The sequence below is a fragment of the Peromyscus maniculatus genome, chromosome X (assembly GCF_049852395.1).
Source record: "Peromyscus maniculatus bairdii isolate BWxNUB_F1_BW_parent chromosome X, HU_Pman_BW_mat_3.1, whole genome shotgun sequence".
Taxonomy (NCBI): Eukaryota; Metazoa; Chordata; class Mammalia; order Rodentia; family Cricetidae; genus Peromyscus; species Peromyscus maniculatus.
In genome coordinates, this window is record NC_134875.1 from 121,615,760 (window position 1) to 121,636,648 (window position 20,889).

General features: G+C 39.0%; 1 protein-coding gene and 1 pseudogene across 6 annotated transcripts in view; one reads left to right on the forward strand and one right to left on the reverse strand.

The window, feature by feature from the left end:
• Positions 1-20,889, forward strand: part of Mid1 (midline 1) — a 336,764-nt gene that overhangs the window by 259,818 nt on the left and 56,057 nt on the right. For all 5 annotated transcript variants that reach the window (XM_015987794.3, XM_015987797.3, XM_006994326.4 and 2 more), the window contains exon 3: positions 7,258-7,353. In XM_015987794.3, coding sequence (XP_015843280.1) covers positions 7,258-7,353 — 96 coding nt within the window. The remainder of the gene's footprint in view (positions 1-7,257; positions 7,354-20,889) is intronic.
• LOC102927187 (fructose-bisphosphate aldolase A pseudogene) lies at positions 16,299-19,792 on the reverse strand (annotated as a pseudogene). Its single transcript, XR_013047928.1, has one exon. The product of XR_013047928.1 is annotated as a fructose-bisphosphate aldolase A pseudogene (transcript).

Below are 20,889 nucleotides of genomic sequence, written 5' to 3' on the forward strand. Positions count from 1 at the left end.
TTTGCCTTGAAAGGTATCCAGACCTAATATTATACTTTAAAGACATTCTGAAGTATTGACTTCAGAATAAGAGCAAACATTCTTTAAGGCCTGGGAAAACCCAAAAGGAATTACTGAAATCTCCTGTTTCAGGCATACATTTTAATAGTAGTGTTCAATGACAAGTCATTAATTCCCAGCAATCTGACTCTTAGGTACAGGTCTCCAAAGGCTGAAATTAGGGGCATTTGTCTGCTTACCTTGCTGTTTGATTGGGTAGAAGTACAAAGCTCATCTGTTAAGTTGGATTTACTATTCTCTGTTGATGTCCAAATCAATGCCTCAAGGCTTATATCAAAATTGGTGTAGAAATCAGCTGTCTCAACATAGATTGTTAAATTATTGACTCAAATAAACCTCACTAAGTATGCTCCACAATATAGGTTAACTATGGCTCCATGAAAATGCATTACAAATGCATGCATTAAAAACTAAAATGATAGGAAAAATCAATGCATAAAGAAGATATGACACATATCTTTTACAATTTTATCTTTCAAAATTTGGCCTGCATTATTTTTTTGGTTAGTATTAAAAGATTTAATCTAACTGCTTGCATGCATGCCATTAAAAGAACCATCCTGAACTGTTTGTATTCCTCTGTGATGGTAGTGGTAGGCGGCTAGCATTTGAATGCATGGAGTAGTAGCTCACTCACTAAAACTTTATGGCATTAGTAAGCTTGTTTGCACTATAATGAAATACACCAGGCAGCTAACATTTTATGAAGAGAAAAGCTTTCCTGATTTTTCTTTTTATATTTTTTTAAGACAGCAGCTCTCTGTGTAGCCTAGTCTGGCATGAACTTACAATCTTCCTGCCTCTCTGCTTCCTGGCTGCTAGTGAAGGAAAGGTCTCTTTAGTTCATATTCTCAGGAATCACGGTCATGGTACCTGCATAGACTGAATTCTGCTGAAGGACTCTTCACAATGGTAGACGGCAATGGTGGAAGTGAACGTTGGAGTAAGGAATTACATCTTGAACTGAGAGACAGAGTGAATCGGGGGAGTCCAGACTCAGCCTTTTATATCAGGCCTCTTAGAGAGTCTCCGATGATTCTCATTAAAACCACTTCCCCACGGTGTGTTACCCAATGATCACTCACAAAGCCCTAGCCATGAAAGTGCTATCTACAACTTTCCAGTAGCATTCCCCTAGAGGCCACATCTTTAATTACAACTGGACCCTTGTGGACCCATCAAACCATACCCAAACCATAGCACTTGACTTCCTTAACAACTATTAGCACATCCTTTCCTCTTACAGAATTAACAGTACTGTGAAAAACTCACCCGAGGATGACATTATGAATTAACCCTAGAAACAATTTATTTGGGTCTATGATAGAATTTGAAATAAATGTGGCAATGATTTGCTACATTAGATTTCAGAAAGGATGTCTAATGAATATTCAGTTTTTCATGCCAAATGTTCCCATGTGTTTATTAGAAGGTGTATGGTGGGAAGGAATAAGCAGAGACAAGTGTAAAGTAGGTACTTTGATGTACACTATGGTTTTGTTTTGCTCTTCTTTTCAGGAGTGATTATTTCCTGATATGCACAAGCATATCACATGGAAGAGCATGTCTGTGCCCAGGCTGAGAATCAAGCTGGGATCCACAGAATACTGTAGATGGCAGAAGCATAGTGAGAGAGTTCATTCTTAACAAAAACTTGCCTATTTAGATTAGAAAGTAAAGAAGGCTTCATAAATAATTTGGCACCAACTAGTAACATTAGCATTCATTGAGAATTAGCACACAGACTCTCTGTGTGTGTACCTAAGATGAGAATAGTGAAATTAGTACAATATCATGAGACTATTGAAGAAATTGCACTTGGTATTTCTAGGAAATGTAATCTGGGGTAGAATATAGTCTTATCGATACATACTAGTACACTAAAAATCTATTGGAGAAATATTTTGTGTAATGAAGGGAAATACTTTTTAGTTTGATGCTGGTGGGTTACAAATTTTTATTTATAATAATAAATTATAATACTTTTATAATACTCAGAAAAGTTCAAAGTTGAACTCAAGTTCTTTATTCCGTGTAACCAAAAATTCTAGACCACTGTTTGTGCTGGATTTCTCTTGGAGGGTTTCATACATTTCCTCCTGGTTGTACCTTAGCAGGGTCATGAGGATAATGAGTCACAGAGAGGTAAAGGACTGCTTGGAGGTCTTAGAGCTGGTATCTGAATCCACACACTAGGCTTCATGCGATTAATCATTATGCTTCTAGGACCACAATGTCTACAGGTCTCACTGATGTTGAATTTTCCTTGAATTGTTGTGAGTTCTGTCAAGTTAAGCTAGTCAACCATAAACAAAAAGTAGCTTTTTGTATTTTGTCTGCAGAGAATTTTTCCTGAGGCCCGTGTGCCTGTGTCTGCATTCTTACACAAAAGATTGGAGACAAAGATTAGTGTTTGACATAAGGTGTGTGTGTGTGTGTGTGTGTATGTGTGTACATATTAATAGGCCAGAAAATGGTGACATGTTAGTGTTTATATTGTAGAGTCTGTACCAAGTTTTTACAACAACAGTTATAGGTCAAATCTCACTTACTACCTGTTTTGTAAATAAAGTTTTATTAGAGCACAATAGTATGGTGTTCACTCATTTTCATACTCTCTGTCTGTGACTGTTTTTATGATGAAACAGCAACAGAACTGAATCATTGTTACAGACCAACTAAGACCAAAACAATCTAATAGTTCTATGCGGCTCTTTACTGAAAAGGTCTTTTTTGAGATTATAGTACCACTGTCCAATATTATTAATCACTAGCTTTGTGTTTTTGTGGTGCACTTAAAATATGACTGACAGGTATGAGTTAAGATTCTAAAGACTTAGCAAAAAGAAAGAAAAAAAGAGTATTAAATACTGCATCAATGCTTACATATTGGTGATATTTTGAAACAACGATGTCATTAAGTTTAGTTTTACTTATTTCTACCTTTAAAGTAGTAACTACTAGAATATTTTATATGTGAGTGAAATGTGTCTCATATTAGATTTTTGCTAACAGTGCCAGTCTAAAACCTAGAATTTGGAGGCTATATGACCTGTAGAAACAGAGAGCTAGACATTAGTCTAGGAAGGAGAGATGAATGGCAAATATCTTTCTAAAGCAATGAACTGTCAACTCAACCATCCTCATCATTCCTCATCAAATACTCAGAATGTGTCAGGATGTCCATAGAGACAATTGTAGTTGAGTTCTCCCAAAAGCAGACTCTGACTGGGAGTTTGAACTGGAAGATGATCCAAAAAGCACAGGGAAGAAAGAGGGCATGTTAGTGAGCATGCTATTGCTATGGATCCACACATTCCTACCCGCTGAAGCCCTAGGGGAGCTTTTATAGTCTAAGGCTCAGAGCGATCTCATCCAGAAAATGAGGGAGCTGTACCATTTGTCTACTAATTGCAAGTTCTTTGTGGTAGAGAACTAATTCTAGGGGCACCAGCTTCTCTTGAGTTTCCCCAGAACTGTAATCTGCCTTTCCTGGGTCCAGAAACAACCCTGGGGCAGAGGATCACAGGTGCATGCATGAAAAAAAAAAGCCATCAGCAAACTTGAGAATAATGCTTGCTAAAGGCATAAATTTGAGCTCTCCAGTATCTTGCTGTGAGAACAGGCTGAATGGTCTTTTTCCTTCAGTCAACAATTGTGTAGCTTACTAGTATATAGGTTCCTTTTCTCATATGAACTTAGTGATAGCATAAATATAGGTGGGTTGACCATTATCCTCATGTTATGTATAGGAAATTAAGCCAAAGATATATCCATTGATTTGCCAATTTGGAATGGCATCCCACATCTCTTCATGATCATAAATGGTCACCTATACTTCTGGCTTCTCTAAAGCTTGGCTTGACAAGAACATGAAAAAAATATTGGTTATTTTAAGGTGACAACAGAAAACTAAAACTATTTTTTTGTGTTCTGTAGACTCTTAGAAATACATAAGAGGGGTTAGGGTTGGGGATTTAGCTCAGTGGTAGAGTGATTGCCTAGCAAGTGCAAGGCCCTGGGTTCGGTCCTCAGCTTGATGACCTTGAACTACTCATCCTCTGCCTTCACCTCAAGTGATGTAGTTCCAAAACTTCAACATTGAAAAGTGTTATCATTTTTTTCACACAAAGCACATTCAAAATTAGGAGGTTAAAGAGCTGCCCTTGCCACCACACAGGATATTAGTGACAGAGTTAAATTCCAGAAAACCTCTAGTGAAGTCCCTTAGTGGAAGTTTGTGAATGTGTGGCTTAGTGAAGACAGGATTTTGTTACTGTCCCATTGCCCATGTTCTCTTCAAAAGTGTTGTCAGCCCCTCTGGTACTACTTGGAAACAAATCTCTTTCCCAGCTTAATTTCTCCTTATTGTATTTCTAACTACCTCAGTAATTCTTTGTGAACCTCAATAACACTTATACTATTTAAATTTGAATAACCCCAAAGGAACTGGATAGGTCAAAGTGATTAAACTGCAGGCTTTAGTCTTTGTATCAGTTGATTAAAAACAGATTTTATGCATGAAGTATACTTAATAATGGGCGGGGAAAGCAAGCAGATGTTTGTGAAATCTGAATGTGTTGGACTGCATTTATTTGGCTCTGTTTATGACCAGATTTAGAAAAGTCGTACCTGTGACAATTGAACTCTAAATGGTTAGATGATGTATTTCCCTAGAAATTTCCTGCTATGAATGGTCAGCCACGAAGAAAAGTAAAAGAATTCTCTAAGATTAACACACCAAAAGAAGCTGACGATTTCCTCTTACTATAGTCATATCTAAACCAAGGACACTTGAGCAATGGAAAGTCTCAGTCTCAGTCTCTGACTCTGTATTCATTTACTCCAAACAGTAGAAACACTCTCTGTGTGTGTACACAACTGTGCTCATGTGAGTGTGTGGGAGGGAAGATTGGTTTGAAAACAATCAGGTTTCATCTAAACTGCTCTTGTACTCATTCTCTAAAGTACCTTCCAGTATATATATCCAAGCTTAAGCACGAGAGGGACCATATCAAGGTCAAGGTCAAGAAATGGAATGAGGGGAATAGTGGAGACTGAAGCTGGACTGCTCCCAAGAAGTAAGGATGAAGTAGAACAGTGGGAATATAGGGAACACTTAAGGGAGTGGAGACTTCTTGTGGCAAAAGCCTCCAACAGTAGAAAGAAAAGATTCTTCATGCATACACTTGGCTCACACTACACCTTACACCTTCTCTGGAATTGAAGCCAGACGTGGAAGTGACATGGAAGGAAACAAGGCACTGAGCCAAAGCAGGATTTTTGCCTCACTTGCACATGAGTATCTTATGGGAGAGTACCTAACCTCAGATGTGCACCTCCCCTGGCTAGGCTACATCAATACCCAAATCACAACACGGGCAGTAAAGTTAACAGCAGATGAACTGTCAGACCAAAATTACAAGACACAAGCTAAACTCAGATCCTCAGGAAACACTAAAAAAACACCAGGAAATGTGGATCTTCTCTTTCTCAGAAGAGTTTAATAATAAGTGTGTTTGGCTCTTTTGGAATTATGAGGGGAGTTGCATTCTTGGAACAGGAACAGAAAGTCTTTTTGACAAGTAAAGAGATATGTGATAAAGAACCTACTAGAAACAAAAATGTGCTCATTATAAAACTAATCATGTAAGCTTGGTATGGTGGTTCACACCTGTAGTCCAAGCACTTGGGATGCTAAGTCAGGGCCAGGGTGCAGGGAGGAGAGTTTGAAAAGAGCTGAGGCTACAAAGCAAGACTATTTCAAACAAAAAACAAAAATCCCCAAACCTAAGCAATAAGATAAATTCCAGATTAATAAATTTAATTATTAAAAATATAACCAGAGATTACTGCTTCTGGAACACTCATATTAAAAATAAGATGAAAATAATTTTCATCCTTACCATACCTTTATAAAGTGAAAAGTTTAGGAAAGGAAAACAAGCTTTTTTAAAAAATAAATTGTAGAGTGAATGTATGTTTTTATTGTTGCTTCTTTTTCTTTTGTTTGGACAGAATCCAGGTCATTGCTAGGCAAGTGCTTTACCACAGGGCCATACCCACAATCCCCATGTCTTCTTTACTCGATGGCATTATAAATCTGCTGAAGTCTGATATCTTGTTCATGGAATTTTCCTTTATTTTATGTTTTTGCTATGTTTCATTACTTTCATTCCTCTTTGATTTTGTCATATGATTCATGCTTATGGAGGAGTTTTGTACATTGTCAGATCCACCTTTGTCTCATCTAAGAAGGTGACACAGTTGTCCAACAAAAACTCCATGTCTGTGATTCTATCCTCAGTTGAATGATTTCATCATCTTGGATACCTCCAAGCAGCCATCAACTCTCCCCACCCTTCATTTCTGGCGTTTCTCTCCCAGTTACACAGCCATCTCCCTGTGAACAGGAAATAGGGGTTGTTATTTTTATATCCCTAGTGTCTCTCTCAGTCTCTGACATTTACTAAAATGTTAATTGTTTGTTTATGAATGGATAATAAGTGAATGGACAGTATAAATGAGGAACACATGGAATAAAGAAGAATGGAGAAATTTCAATGACTCTTATTCAGAGCAAAAGGTTATTGTGGTAAAAAATGTGATTAAATATTTATTCCAGGAAACTTTAAATTTGATGCTCTTAAGGAACAGACATATATTAAGATGCATAATGTTGTGAATATAGTGTTCAAGGACATATGATCTTGCACAAATAGAGAGAAAAATGGAAACACAGAGAATAAGATATATTATGACTGGGAAGCATAACATATTTGTGTGTCATATGTGTGACAAGAACTCCTAGCAAATACTATAAATGGCTATATTTAACCATAGCTGGTCAATTCAAACCTGCTTTTAAGAAATTAACTTCATCCAAACCATAAATTGGTAAATTTCAAAACTTGAAAATTAAGCTATATGGTAAGGGAATATATTCTTGATATTACTACTATTTCTGACTCAGACAAAGGAATAAATATTGAACTATGTACTTTCTCCCAAGTTCAGGATCTATCAAGAACTTATTGATAATTATCCAATTAAATATAAATGAGTTAACACAATAATCATTAATAAAATATAAATATTATAAATAAAAATATCTATTCATTATTTTTCTAAGGATGAATAATTTTGTACATACTAAAAAATTATGCAGAATAACATTTCTTTCTTCTTTTTAAACAGCAAAACTTGGAGAGCAATCTCACCAATCTCATTAAGAGGAATACAGAACTGGAGACCCTTTTGGCTAAACTCATCCAAACCTGTCAACATGTTGAAGTGAGTATCCACCACCTACCCCTATGGTTTATTTCAGATGAAAAGTGCTAGCTTGGACATTTTCTATCCACTCAAAAACTTCAAAGGGGAAATCTTTCTTGGGGCTGGAGAGATAGCTCAACTCTTTTTTTTTTTCCTTGTTTTTTTCAAGAAAGAGTTTCTTTGTGTAACTGTCCCGGCTAACCTAGAACTCAATTTGTAGCCCAGGCTGGCCTCAAACTCACAGAAATCTGTCTGTCTCTGCTTCCTGAGTGCTGGGATTAAAGGCATGCATCACCACCACCCAGCTCCCTAAGAACAATTTCCAAGTCAGGTGGCTTATAGTCTCATAACTCCAGCTCAAGGGATCTGATACCCTCTTTTGGCCTGCACAAGTACCCTCACACATGCACACCCACACAATCATACATGCACACAAAAATACAAATATTAATGCTAAAATAAATGTTTTACAGAGGAAAAATATTTTAAAATCTTTTTAAATATTTTACAGAAACCAAACATATACAACTGATGAAATTGGAAAGAACTAGAAGCTTAGAGAGTTTTTCTACAGCCAGGGCTGCTGAATCCCCATCCCTTTATAGCTCCCTCTTGATTGAATATTTTATGTCATTCCTAATACTGTAGATTTAAATCACCCTCACAAAGAATACCCCTCCAAAGCACAGTTTAGAAGGTGTTTTGTAAGTTTACTAGGGCTGCCATAACAAAACGCTATATTCTTAAAAATCATAAACAATGTAAGTTTATTGGCTCATAGTTCTGGATGGCAGAAGTTTGAATTGCAGATGTCAGCAGGACTGTTCTATCTGTAGGCTCTATGAGAGGACATTCCTGCTTCTTCCCATCTTCCACTCGTTCGAACTGCAGTGATCCAGTCTATACCACTATTGTCACATGCCATTCTCTCTATGCATCTCAGAGCTTGTGTCCAACTTTATATAATCAAGCCACTAAGGGAGAACCCATCCTACTCTATTATGGCATTGGCACAGACAGTATTTCCAAACAAGGCCCCATTAAACATGTAATTTTACATAGTTTGTCCCACGACAGGTCTATACTACATTCTGCTTAGCTGTCAGGTAAGTGTCTGTGAAAACCCACCATGGCAACACTAACAGAACCTTTAGTGATTCTATAATGCATAAGGCAAAATTGAAAGCCAATGACTTAACCCATCTTTTTCCATGCCCTAACTCATACACCCAAATGAAAGCTTTGAAGCTATCTGGTCTTTAACCTAACAAAACTCTCTGCATGGTAGATCAACTGCCACCTGATATCTATATGTCCAAGTCCTTCTTATCTGTCCTTCAGTCACAAGTTGAGGGCCAATTCAGTTGTGAATATTTGTCTTGATTTCTGTACCAAAGTCACGTTTCTTTTCTCCAAGTCACAATATTTTATCAATAATTCTTGAATGAGTTTTTATCAGTATTTTGCATATTGGTTCAATCTTTTGCCAAACATAAAAAGATGAAGTTTATATGATTTTAAATTATTTGAAGTACTTGGAATAGGAAATTGAGGACTTGGCATAGAGGTTACCAGGTATTTGGATGGGGAAAAATAGAGAGAGGTTTACTACTCTCAAAATAATGATATTTTGTAGTCATTTTTATCTTCTCTAATCAGTAATAGTATAATGCATGGCCTTATGTGCCAAGAACTATGAAAGCAGATTCACAATATAGTAGAAAGAATAATAAAGATCATAACATATTAGATGTCTGAAGAGTCAGATAATAGCACAACTGAAAAAACAGCACAGCTCAGGTCGAGAGACAGCCCGAACTGACCTACTCTGGTGATGGGATGGCCAAACACCCTAATAGTTGTGCCAGAAACCCCATCCAAGGACTGAGGGAACTGGATGCAGAGATCCATGGCTAGGCCCTGGGTGGAGCTCCAGGAGTCCAACTGGCAAGAAAGAGCAGGGTTTGTATGAGCAAAAATTGTTAAGACCATGATTGGAAAAAGCACCAGGACAAATAGCCAAATGAATGGAAACATATGAACTATGAACCAATGGCTGAGGAGCCCCCAACTGGATCAGGCCCTCTGGATAAGTGAGACAGTTGATTGGCTTGATCTGTTTGGGAGGCATCCAAGCAGTGGGACCAGGTCCTGTTCTCAGTGCATGAGCTGGCTGTTTGGAACCTGGAGCTTATGCAGGGATGCTTGGCTCAGCCTGCGAGGAGGGGACTGGACCTGCCTGGACTGAATCTACCAGGTTGAATTCAGTCCTCAGATGAGTCTTTGCCCTGGAGGAGATGGGAATGGGGAATGGGCTGGGGGGAAGGTGGAGGGGGGCAGGAGGGGGGAGGACAAGGGAATCTGTGGCTGATATGTAAAATTAAATTAAATTATAAAATAAAAAAATTATAAAAAAACAGCACAGCAGCTAATCAGATGTTGATCTCATAGAAGGTAGCTTTTTTTTTTTTTATTCAAAGAGCCATGTATTTCTCAGCACATCAGCAACAATGCAGCTATAACTTTAAATCAATGATGGGATACAGGTAAACTATTAGCTTTTGTTTTCATTCCTACTGGAACATAAAATATAAATTATATACTTGCTGTATTCTAGATTGGTGATTGTGTTATCAGGGGGAAAACTCTTTTGAAAATGATATAATGTCATAAAACAAAAGCCAATACATTGGAGTTGGACAAGACAAACAAACAGAAAGGGAAAGAGCCCAAGAGAAGGCACAGGAATCAGAGACCCACTCATGAGTCCCATAAAATACACTAAACTGGAGTCTGAGATACACACACACACACACACACACACACACACACACACACACACACACACACACACACGACCTGATGCAGACCTGTGCAGGCCCTGTGCATCCTGCCTCAGTCTCTGAGTTCATAGTTCATACAGACTTTGATCATATTGATTGAGAGGGTCATGTTTTCTTGGTATTCTCCATGCCCTCTGGCTCTCACACTCTTTCTGCCTCCTCTTCTGTGGGGTTCCCTGAGCTCTGAGGGGAGGGATTTGACAGAGATATTTCATTTAGGGCTGAGTGTTCTAAAATCTCTCACTCAGTACATATTATCTGGCTGTAGGTCTCTGTATGTGTTCCCATCTATTGTAGAAGGAAGCTTCTCTGATAATGGCCAAGCAAGACACTAATCTATGAGTATAGCAGAATGTCATTAGGAGTCATTTTATTGCTATATATATTTTTTAGAACAGTAGTATTTGTTTTTACCCTAGGTCCCTGTGCTATCTAGTTTCTGGCTCTTGGTCACACAAGTGGTACTGTGTATGGGTCCTATCTCATGGAGTGGGCCTTAAATCAGATGTTGGTTGGTTACTGTGACAAGCTTTGTGCCATCATTGTCCTAGCATATTTTATAGCAGGACAGCATTGTAGATCAAAGGGTTTGTGGCTGGGCTCATGTTTACATTTCTTTTTGGTAGCATGCAGAGTACCTTCCTATATCAAAGCTGCTAGAACATAGGACTGAAGGCTCTATGTAGGCACCAGCTCACCTTCTCCGTGTTCAATGAGTTGTATAGGTGTTGTCTTCAGCAATGGGGCCTGAGTATCAATTTGTGGAGAGCAACATTACAGTCTTGGCAACAGCCTGGGTTGTTGGGGGTTGCCATGGGACCTCTTTAGCCAAAAACTTAATTAGATGTAACCCAATTATGGTACTGGAAGCTTCATTTGATGACAAGAAATGGCCAGTTGGGACTCTGTCTCCCCTATCATTTAGCAATTTGATGCATATTGCCTTCATATGTGTATATATTCTAGGAAGCTTCTACTGTATTAATTAGGTTTCCATACTGCCCCTCAAATGCCCCTTGATTTTAGCTGTTTCTCCCTGTATTCCCTCCCTCAGAACTTAAATAAGGAAGAAAGAATTGGGGGCTGAAGAAATGGCTTACACATTAAAGTGTTTGAATTACAAGCATGAGGACTTGTGTTTGATCAGGAACTTAAGAAAACAAATTGCCAATCAGGGTGGTTCCAAGGATATGGAGGCAGGTAGATCCTTGGGGCTCACTGACCAGCCGGACTAACCAGTGAGAGACCCTATCCCCCTAAAAAGAGTGGAAGGTGAGATGGTGTCTGAGGAATGACAACAAGGTTGTACTTTGGCTTCCTTGTGCACACCTGTGAATCTTTATACACAGATAAACACAGAGAGAGGAGAAGGCTACAGGGGAGAGGGGGGAAGGGAAAGAGAGAGACAGGCAGAGACACGGAGCAAAGATAGAAACAGAGACAAATAGACACAAACACAGAGAGAGAGAGAGAGACAGACAGACACACAGAGAGAGAGAGAGACAGAGAGACAGAGACCGAGAGACAGAGAGACAGAGAGACAGAGAGAGATGGGGAGAGAGAGAGGTATAATTTGCCTGAAATCTTGTGGAGTTTACAGAGGAGTCAAGACCTGAGTTTATCCTATAGATTTCAAAAGTACTGTCTTAAAAAACATCCCAGGGATTGGAACTGTCAGCTTTTTTTTAAATGGCATTCAATGATGTTTATGATGGTATATTCTTCAGCACAATAAAGGTAAGCTTTCAAATACTCTCAGCTCAAAAGCATCTTTATTATGCAAACATTGGAGATTTAGTGTAATGCTTAAAATATTTTGTGTTCATAAAGACTGTGCTTTTCCTTACAAGAACCCTCTTTATGACTGGAAATTTAAAATTGGTTACTGAGAAGCAAGAATGTTGGCAAAATTTTCAAGCTCCAACTTTGCTTTGTGTTTCTGCAGCAGTGTTCAGGGGTGAGAAGTGGGGTGTTTACCTTTCCTGAACCATCCTTTCTAGTACTCATTATAGTAGTGCTGTTAAGAATGGTATAATAGATAAAGGAAAGATATAGAACAGAGCAACATGGAAGTCGAAAGGATTAGCACCTGGGCTCATGTCATATATTCCTTCCTTTAATCACTAAATCATCCTGCCTGTCTTTTATGCTGTTAGATGCAGATTAGAGTGTGAAGGCAACAGCATCAGCAACAGCAGGTTGCAGAACCTTGACCTTTCTATCCTACTGAAACTGAATCTGTTGGGCCTTATTGATTAAATAACATGGGAAATAATAGTGAAGAAGCATAATGTTTTAATTATTGCAGAGCAAAGTGAATATATATTACTGTATGAATGAATGGATGAACAAAATAGCATGATCCATGTGCCATATTTTATTTTATGATGTGATGGCACTTGATGTTTAGAATAATAGGAAAGAATTATTTCTCTTTAGTAGAAAATCACCTGTGCTTATAAATGCTTTATGTATTGGGTGATTATTTCATTCAATTTCAGCTGGTTACTTCTTAAAGCATTAATGTCTGGTTTCCATTATGGCTGGTAATAATTTCAGAACAAATGCCTTGTTCCTAATGCAATGTTAGTATGACTTGAATTTACAGAGTGGTATTCATTGTAGCATGATAAAATTATATTCTATCATGTTCAGTAATTTCAGATGAGAGATATGTTCAAGAAATGGATCACCAGACTATTTACTTAAGGGATCAGGTGTTATTTTAATTGAGATACTACTTTTTAAAAGAGAAATATTACTGAATTACTTGTGGCCAACTTACAAATAGACATAAAATTTAAGAGTATTTATTTCTTCCTCTGCTGCTTTTTAAATCCATTGGAGTGGAAATAAATGCTTATTGTTGACTAATTTTGGAAACCAAGAAATGTATTCTAAATAAAAATTAAATAACCATTTATGAATTATGAACATTGCATTTATCCTAATTATTAATATTCTCAAAAATATTTTTTAAACCAGACTCCAAGTTTTCCTGTAATAATTGAATGAGTACATATCTGAATCATCAATGAATAGCTACCAAGATCATAAAAGCCCCTTCTGAGCAAAAGAGGCTATCATAGCCTGGTAGGGAACAGCTTTGGAGAGATGGGAAATGCAAAGCATTTATTTCATTGGGCATTTGAGTTTGAAATTGGCTCTTGAAGGTTCAACAGCAAATCATGAAGCATGTAGATTGTGTTGGCTTCACACTTCTAACTAGAAACCCTAATTCATTTCAGGACTTGATATTTGTAGTTATTTGGAAAATAATATATTTATCTTCCTGCAAAAGAATCACTCCTCCATGTGAAAAGGCCACAGTATCAAGGGAACTCCAGGAAGGTAGTGGAATGTGCTGGGGACCAGCAAGCTATTCTTTTAAATCAGTACAGTGGAAAAGAATTTCCGGCTTCCCAACCTAGCTTCCTAGACTATACTTCTTCCTTTTCCTCTTCCTGAAGTTGTCCTTGTATCCAAGTCTGAGTATTCTTGGGGAAAACAACATTCCCATGCTAGCTGGGACTAAGAAAATGCTCAGTACAGAGGTGACTCCTCATTGTTGTAAATTCAATCAATAAATTCCTTCTCAGGCCTTAGGAGGAAATGCTACATTCTCATAAGCCCACCCCTCATCCTGGGGGTTCACTTTGGCTTTTCTTTAAAAAAGTGAAGCCCTTGAAGTTCTGCTTCTCTCCCCATTGTTTTGCCAACCTGTTTTATAAGTGAGGGCAAGCAAATTAAATAGCCTTGTGATTGTGTAAGTGCCGAATCTTTGAAAAATTAGAGAAGAAAGAGTGTAAAGGCCAAGGCTGTTTGGGATTTGGGAGATAGAGGCATTGAAAGAGTAACCTCAGAGAGACTCTGACAAGTTCGTGTGAAGTTGATGGCTGGGGCTCTCTAAACCGATAGGTTTGAACTGCTCTGCTTTGTTTCTTCCAGGAGAGGATTACAGTAAAAGCTCCCTCAGGTCAAGTTTGGAATTACTGTTATCTAGAGCATAAAACAAGCTTATGAGAAGTGATCAAAATTTGGGTCAGGAACTGGATGTGATCACAGATGTACACACACACACACACACACACACACAATTTCAGCACTGGGGTTTCTCAGGCAGGTGGATGGATTGTTCAAGGCCAGCCTGGGCAACATAGTAAAATGCTGATTCCAAACAAAATGGGGGGCGGGAATCAATTTAAATTTAAAAAAAGAACTAGCTGCAGAACTTACTTTTTTGTTGATCAAATATGGATTACAGTTCTTATTATCACATTCTCCTACCGATTTTCTTTGAAAAATCAGAAAACCTATTTTATTGCTTAAGAAAATACTTCGAGTCATTACTCTTGTTTTTGTAGCAAATACAACACATTGTAAAAGAACACTTGGAGAATTGCTGGTGACAGTGAGCATCAATCCACACTGAGATAGTAATGGAGAATACATAGATAATTGTGACCAGTTGCCATTGTTGTTTCGGGAAGATAGAAGCCCAGCTGACTGTCGTTGTCCAAGGTCTAATCCACCAGCTTGTCAGTGTGCTATCCTTGACTCTTTTGATTAATCTTGCCTTGATTGTAATCACCTTAATTTTTAAAACTGTGTGTGTTTGGGGGGGGGGCGTATGTACCTGCTACTGTATCTCTTATATGGATATCAGAGAACAATTTGTGGCAATTGGTTCTCTCCCTCCTCCATGTGGATTCCAAGGATGGAACTCAGGTCCTCAGGTGCGGCAGCAAGTTCCCTTACTAGAAACACCATCTCTCTGGCCTGTAATCAGTCTGCAATCACTTGTAAATTCTCTTTGACTCTTTTGTTTTTCTCCCTTAGTTTTTCCTTCTCTTTTAATGGTAAATTTGTTTCCTTATTGGTCTTCTGTGGGTTTGCAATATTGGTATATAGAACACAAGACCTTTTGTGAGTTAATTAAGCATTTTTAACTAGATCTCTGCTCCAGTAATAGACTGTATGAGTTAAGAGGAATGATGGAGATGAATTATCATGAAAGAAGATGGACATTTTTGCTCTAATTAATTGTGCCGTTTTCTATTGTGAAAGTATTCCCTCTTTGTAGAGACATTGGCAATTGCTTCATCCATAGCACTGGACAAAGGCCAGCATCCAAATATATACACACACATAAAAACACATATATAGACACAGAAAAAAAACCACACACACACACACACACACACACACATGCCTTTTAAGTCTTGTGGACATGTGTGTGATCTGAATGAAGTAGATCTTGCTATGGGCAACTTCAGTATCTAAAGTTGTATACAAATTTTAGTTCATCACTACTTGCAGAGAAAAGTCAGATTCCAAGTCCATTTGTCACCCAGCAAGGATGTTGTCAGGGATTATTCAGAATTAGATTCTGCACCTTTAAACCAGACCAGCAAATTCCTATTCATGCATATAGGTGGCAATGTGATTGGACAATTGTCAGCATTCAGAAACTCTATTGTGGCCACTACTATAGTGAAATAGATTTATAAGGTTCAGGTCTTGGGATTCCTGTGACACAACTACAAAGAAACCAACAGTCTGTATTAAATTTCATCATTTTAGAAAAACTCCATTTTGTGGGTCCATTGTGTATATTACTATATCTAGTTTCTGTCACCAGGCTTACTACAATTAATAAGTTATGAAAGAAAACCAATTTTTCTCAGTGTGAATTAATGTGATTGTTTATAAAAGCATTATCTAACACATACTTGTATTCAATGCTTTGGGGGTAAAAATTATTCATAAGAGTCATTGAATCATTTTAATTTCTTAAAATTCATGAGAAATAGAGAGAAGATAGCAGCAAAAGTCTTCCAGTCAACTAGAATTAGGAAATACTTTTATGACTGAATGAAGACAAGAATGAATTCATAATGCTTTTATAACATTCCCAAGTTCAAGCTTTGAAACATTAAGAACAACATCCAAAATATTCATCATCTGTTAATCTTTATAATTTGAGCACAATGAAGTTTTGTGTTATATATTCTGAATTCTACGAGATGACTCAGAGTGGAGTTTGACCTTGCTAAATTGAACGTAGAGTACTAGGCCTAAACTAGGGCTCAGTGGCTGAGCAATAATAGGAAGGAAGGAAAAAGTGTGGTTTTTCTATTGTGTCCTAATGTGGTCTCTCTACACAATAAAAGAATTCTTTATAGTACCTCCCTTAAACTATGCTACATGCAACATCATTCTCTTCAAAGAGTAACCTATTGGGTAGCTAGAGCAGTACTGATTTTCCTGGCATGATGTAAAGAGTACTGGGAATAGGTAAGCATGACAGATGACTCACTTGGTGAAGTGCTTGACATACGAGCACAAAGACCCATGCTTCATCTCTAGCACCCACACATAAGTGAGGCATGGCAGTCCACATCTATAATCCCAGTGTCATGTGGGGCTAGTGGAAGTAGAGACAAGTGATCCTTGAAGCTTGCTGGCTAGCTAATCTGGCTAAGTCAGTGAGCTTCATGATCAGTGAGAGACCATGTCACCAAAAAAGAAAAATTAAAAAGAAGAAGGTGAAGAAGAGCATATCAAAAGATGCCTGACATTGACTTGTGGTCTTCACAGGTATGCTCACACACATGTATGTGCAAATGTTTACATGTGAAACACACAAGAATAATATGAGCAGTTTATGATATACTTTAAGATGGTCATTACAGTTAGCTATAACTCAGCTTTCACATAAGATGAGCTTAGCTAGATGGATTCAGATGAGCAGGTCCAAGATGAAAGAAGGTGACCATGATGAGCCAATAGGAGCTTGGCTTCCCCATGGCTTGCTCCTATTTGGTCCATTCAGAGATAAGTGTGATCACAATAAGCAACAATCATTAAGTAACTTAGCCAACTTTTTTTCCTGGCTTTATCTTTTTTTATTTTATTTTACAATACCATTCAGTTCTACATATCAGCTACAGGTTCCCCTATTCTCCCCCCTCCCACCCCCTCCCCTTACCCCTAGCCTACCCCCCATTCCCACCTCCTCCAGGGCAAATCCTCCCCCGAGGACTGCGATCAACCTGGTAGATTCAGTCCAGGCAGGTCCAGTCCCTTCCTCCCAGACTGAGCCAAGTGCCCCTGCATAAGCTCCAGGTTTCAAACAGCCAACTCATGCAATGAGCACAGGACTTGGTCCCACTGCCTAGTTGCCTCCCAAACTGATCAAGCCAATCAACTGTCTCACCTATTCAGAGGGCCTGATCCAGCTGGGGGCCCCTCAGCCTTTGGTTCATAGTTCATGTGTTTCCATTCATTTGTTAGCCAACTTTTTTTACTTGTATATTTAACATATACTTTAAATTATTTCCCTCAATTAATGGGTAGCAAAATGTCTTCTATATGACAATCAAGTCATATATGTGTGTAAAATAATTATACATTATGAGAAACACAGGATATAGCATCTAGTACCCTCATTCTATGGGCTTTTATTTTGAATTGTCAAATGTAAGAAAAACAGAAGAGGCTTATTCTAATTTTAAAATAATTGTGCCTTGCATACAAAATTCCCATTAACAAGAGTGTAATTGTAGCACTGCTTATTTCTGTTTGAAATAGAAATTTGAATTTTTAAATTCAGCTATTTAAATGGCTTGAGGCTGCTACTGAATGCAAAAAGCTCGCAGTGAGGAAGAACTCACAAAGGATGTACAACCAAGTGAGGCAATGTCTAAGCCTGGGAATGTATGGTAGAACTTCCACTCTGTTTTAAAAACTATTTTACTAGCTATAATATCAAGTTCCTGTATAAAAGGTCATGAAACTCTCATGAAGGCATAATTCTCTGACTGGGCAAGGTATTATTAGGCCATCACAATGTTCTTTGTCTATTTCCAAAGGATTGGGAAAATGGTGTCTCCTTCATGAATGCTGGTATCAGGAGGAGAATATTATTGTATAAAGCTATTAAATTTCCATAACCAAGTACGTATTAGAGAATAGGGAAAGCAAAAGTAATAGGATTTATACACATGTACCCTGAAAACAACTATGGCCATTTGAAAAGATCATATACTCTCCTTTTCCCCCCTTAAAGAGTTGTTTATTGGCAGTGGTCTGGAAGGGATGGCAGAATTAACATTCACAGACAACACCACACACCAGTCACGAGGGCAGCATAAGAGTGATGGGAAAGTGCCTGAAGGCCCCCTCTTCAATAGCAAGTGGGTAGGAAGGAGGCTGGAGTGTCGGTGGGGCAGCCTTAGACCGCCTCTGCTTAGTAGGCATGGTTAGGGAGGAAGAGAGATTCACTGGCTGCAGCTCCAGACTGACCACTTGGGGTATACTTTCCTTGACAAGCAAGGCTGTTGGCCAGGACTCGCTTGATGTACTCCTCCTGGGCAGCCTTCATGTTTTCCTTCTTCCCACCCCAGGCCTTCAGAGCAGAGGCCTGCAGGGCTCGGCCGTAAGAGAAAGTCAAGACCCATGGCTTCAGCAGTGGGCACTTGTTGATAGCATTGAGGTTGGCGGAAGCCTGTTCCTCACTCTGCCCTCCAGACAGGAAAGTGATCCCAGGGACAGCAGGGGGCACTGTGCGACGAAGTGCTATGACAGTTGCCATGGCAATCTCCTCATTGGAAAATTTCTGGGTACAGGCATGGCCTGGGGTGACCATGTTGGGCTTCAGCAATGTGCCTTCCAGATAGACATGGTGGTCACTGAGAGCCTTGTAGACAGCAGCCAGTACCTTCTCAGTTACATACTGACAGTGCTTTAAGTCATGGTCCCCATCAGGGAAGATTTCAGGCTCCACAATGGGTACAATGCCATTCTGCTGGCAGATGCTGGCATAACGGGCCAGAACATTGGCATTTTCCATGATGGCATGGGCTGAGGGAGTGTGCTCCCCAATCTTTAGCACACAACGCCACTTAGCAAAGTCAGCTCCATCCTTCTTATACTGGGCGCAGCGTTCAGACAGCCTATCCAGCCCTTGGGTGGTGGTCTCGCCATTGGTACCCGCCAGGGGCACCACACCTTTATCTACCTTAATGCCCACAACACCGCCCTTGGACTTGATAACTTGGGGGAAGGGTCGTCCATCATCCGCCTTCTGGTAGAATGTTTCGTGGAAGAGGATCACCCCCCCAATGCAGGGATTCACACGGTCATCAGCAGTCAGCAGCAGCTGGCGGTAGAAGCGCCTGTTCTCTTCCGTGTTCTCGGTGCCAATGGACTGCAGCTGCTTGGCAATGCTTCCGGTGGACTCATCTGCCGCCAGGATGCCCTTGCCCGGAGCCACAATTCTATGAGCGATGTCAGTCAGCTCCTTCTTCTGCTCCGGGGTCAGTGCCGGGTATTGGTAGGACATGGTGCCAGTGGTAGCACAGTCCTGGCACAGGAGTGGGCGGGAGGGTGGGGCAATGGGGATGGGGATCTGCCGAGTATGGCTGTGGGTAAGCGAAAGGACTGAGGAGCGAATGCCGATAGTCACCAGAACCCCATTCTATGGTGCGTTCCAAAAGAACGCAGCCTATTCAGCTGGGGGGAGGGGGCATATACTCACTTTCTAATATAATTATCTCAACAGCCTTTTCATGTAAACATTATCATATTGGCCATAGGTATGTAGCTTGAAGCCAGACAAAACAAAACAAAAATCAACTAATAAAGAAATGAGGTAAGCCAGTCATGGTAGTGTACCCTGTAATCCTACACTCTCGAGACTGAAGCAAGAGGACCATGACTTTGAAGTCATCCTGGGCTACATTGTGAGTTCCAGGCCAGGTTTGTGAACACAACAAAATGAGGTAGAGAGAAGAATATGAACAAGAATGCATATGAAGTTCCCTCCAACAATGTAAAGTGACTGGAGTGGTACCTGAACTACACAAAGTAGGTGATAAAATGAAAGTGGTGCTTGGAATGATAGATCCCTGGGAGAAGTCGCACTAAATGATGCCTAGAAGACCTTCACAAAGGCTCAGTAAGTACACAAACACATCTGTGGTACAAGTAGAATCAAAGAGCCACCAGTTCTGAAGTATTCATAAATCTTTGGTCATTAACCATTGTTGTGGTTAACCCAACTTCTTTGAGACAACAAATTTGCTTCCTTTAAAGAGTTGTTTTTCATTCTCACAGGGAAGTTTAACATCATATGTATCCAAGACAAAGACCTAAATAACATCATAGAATCAATATTTCATGTTATAATTTAACATTTGTATGTCAATAATGTATAGTATTTAAGAGATGACACTTTACAGAAATTTGAAATTTTCGCTTTCAGATTTAAAACATAATTTATTTAGATCTGTAATTTTAAACTGAATGTCTAATTTATGAAACTTACAGAAAGCTACTTAGGACTTGGAAAAGATGAACTTTTTAAAGGTTTCATTTTATCCTTTTAAGAATTTGAAGTGATCATGAAATAAACTGAAGATAAAATTTATAAATGCAGTTTAATATGTTTCAGGAATTTGTTGGTAAAATATGAGCAATGATTGTGTGGGGTGAGCATTGCCTGGAAGAAGGGCTTCAGGGTGTGTAGCTAGAGTTTTCCTGCCTGGCGCACAGTCAAGACAAATCTCTGTCACCCGCCAGTCCCACAGCCACTCAGACCCAACCAAGTAAACACAGAGACTTATATTGCTTACAAACTATATGGCCATGGCAGGCTTCTTGCTAACCGTTCTTATATCTTAAATTAATCCATTTCTATAAATCTATA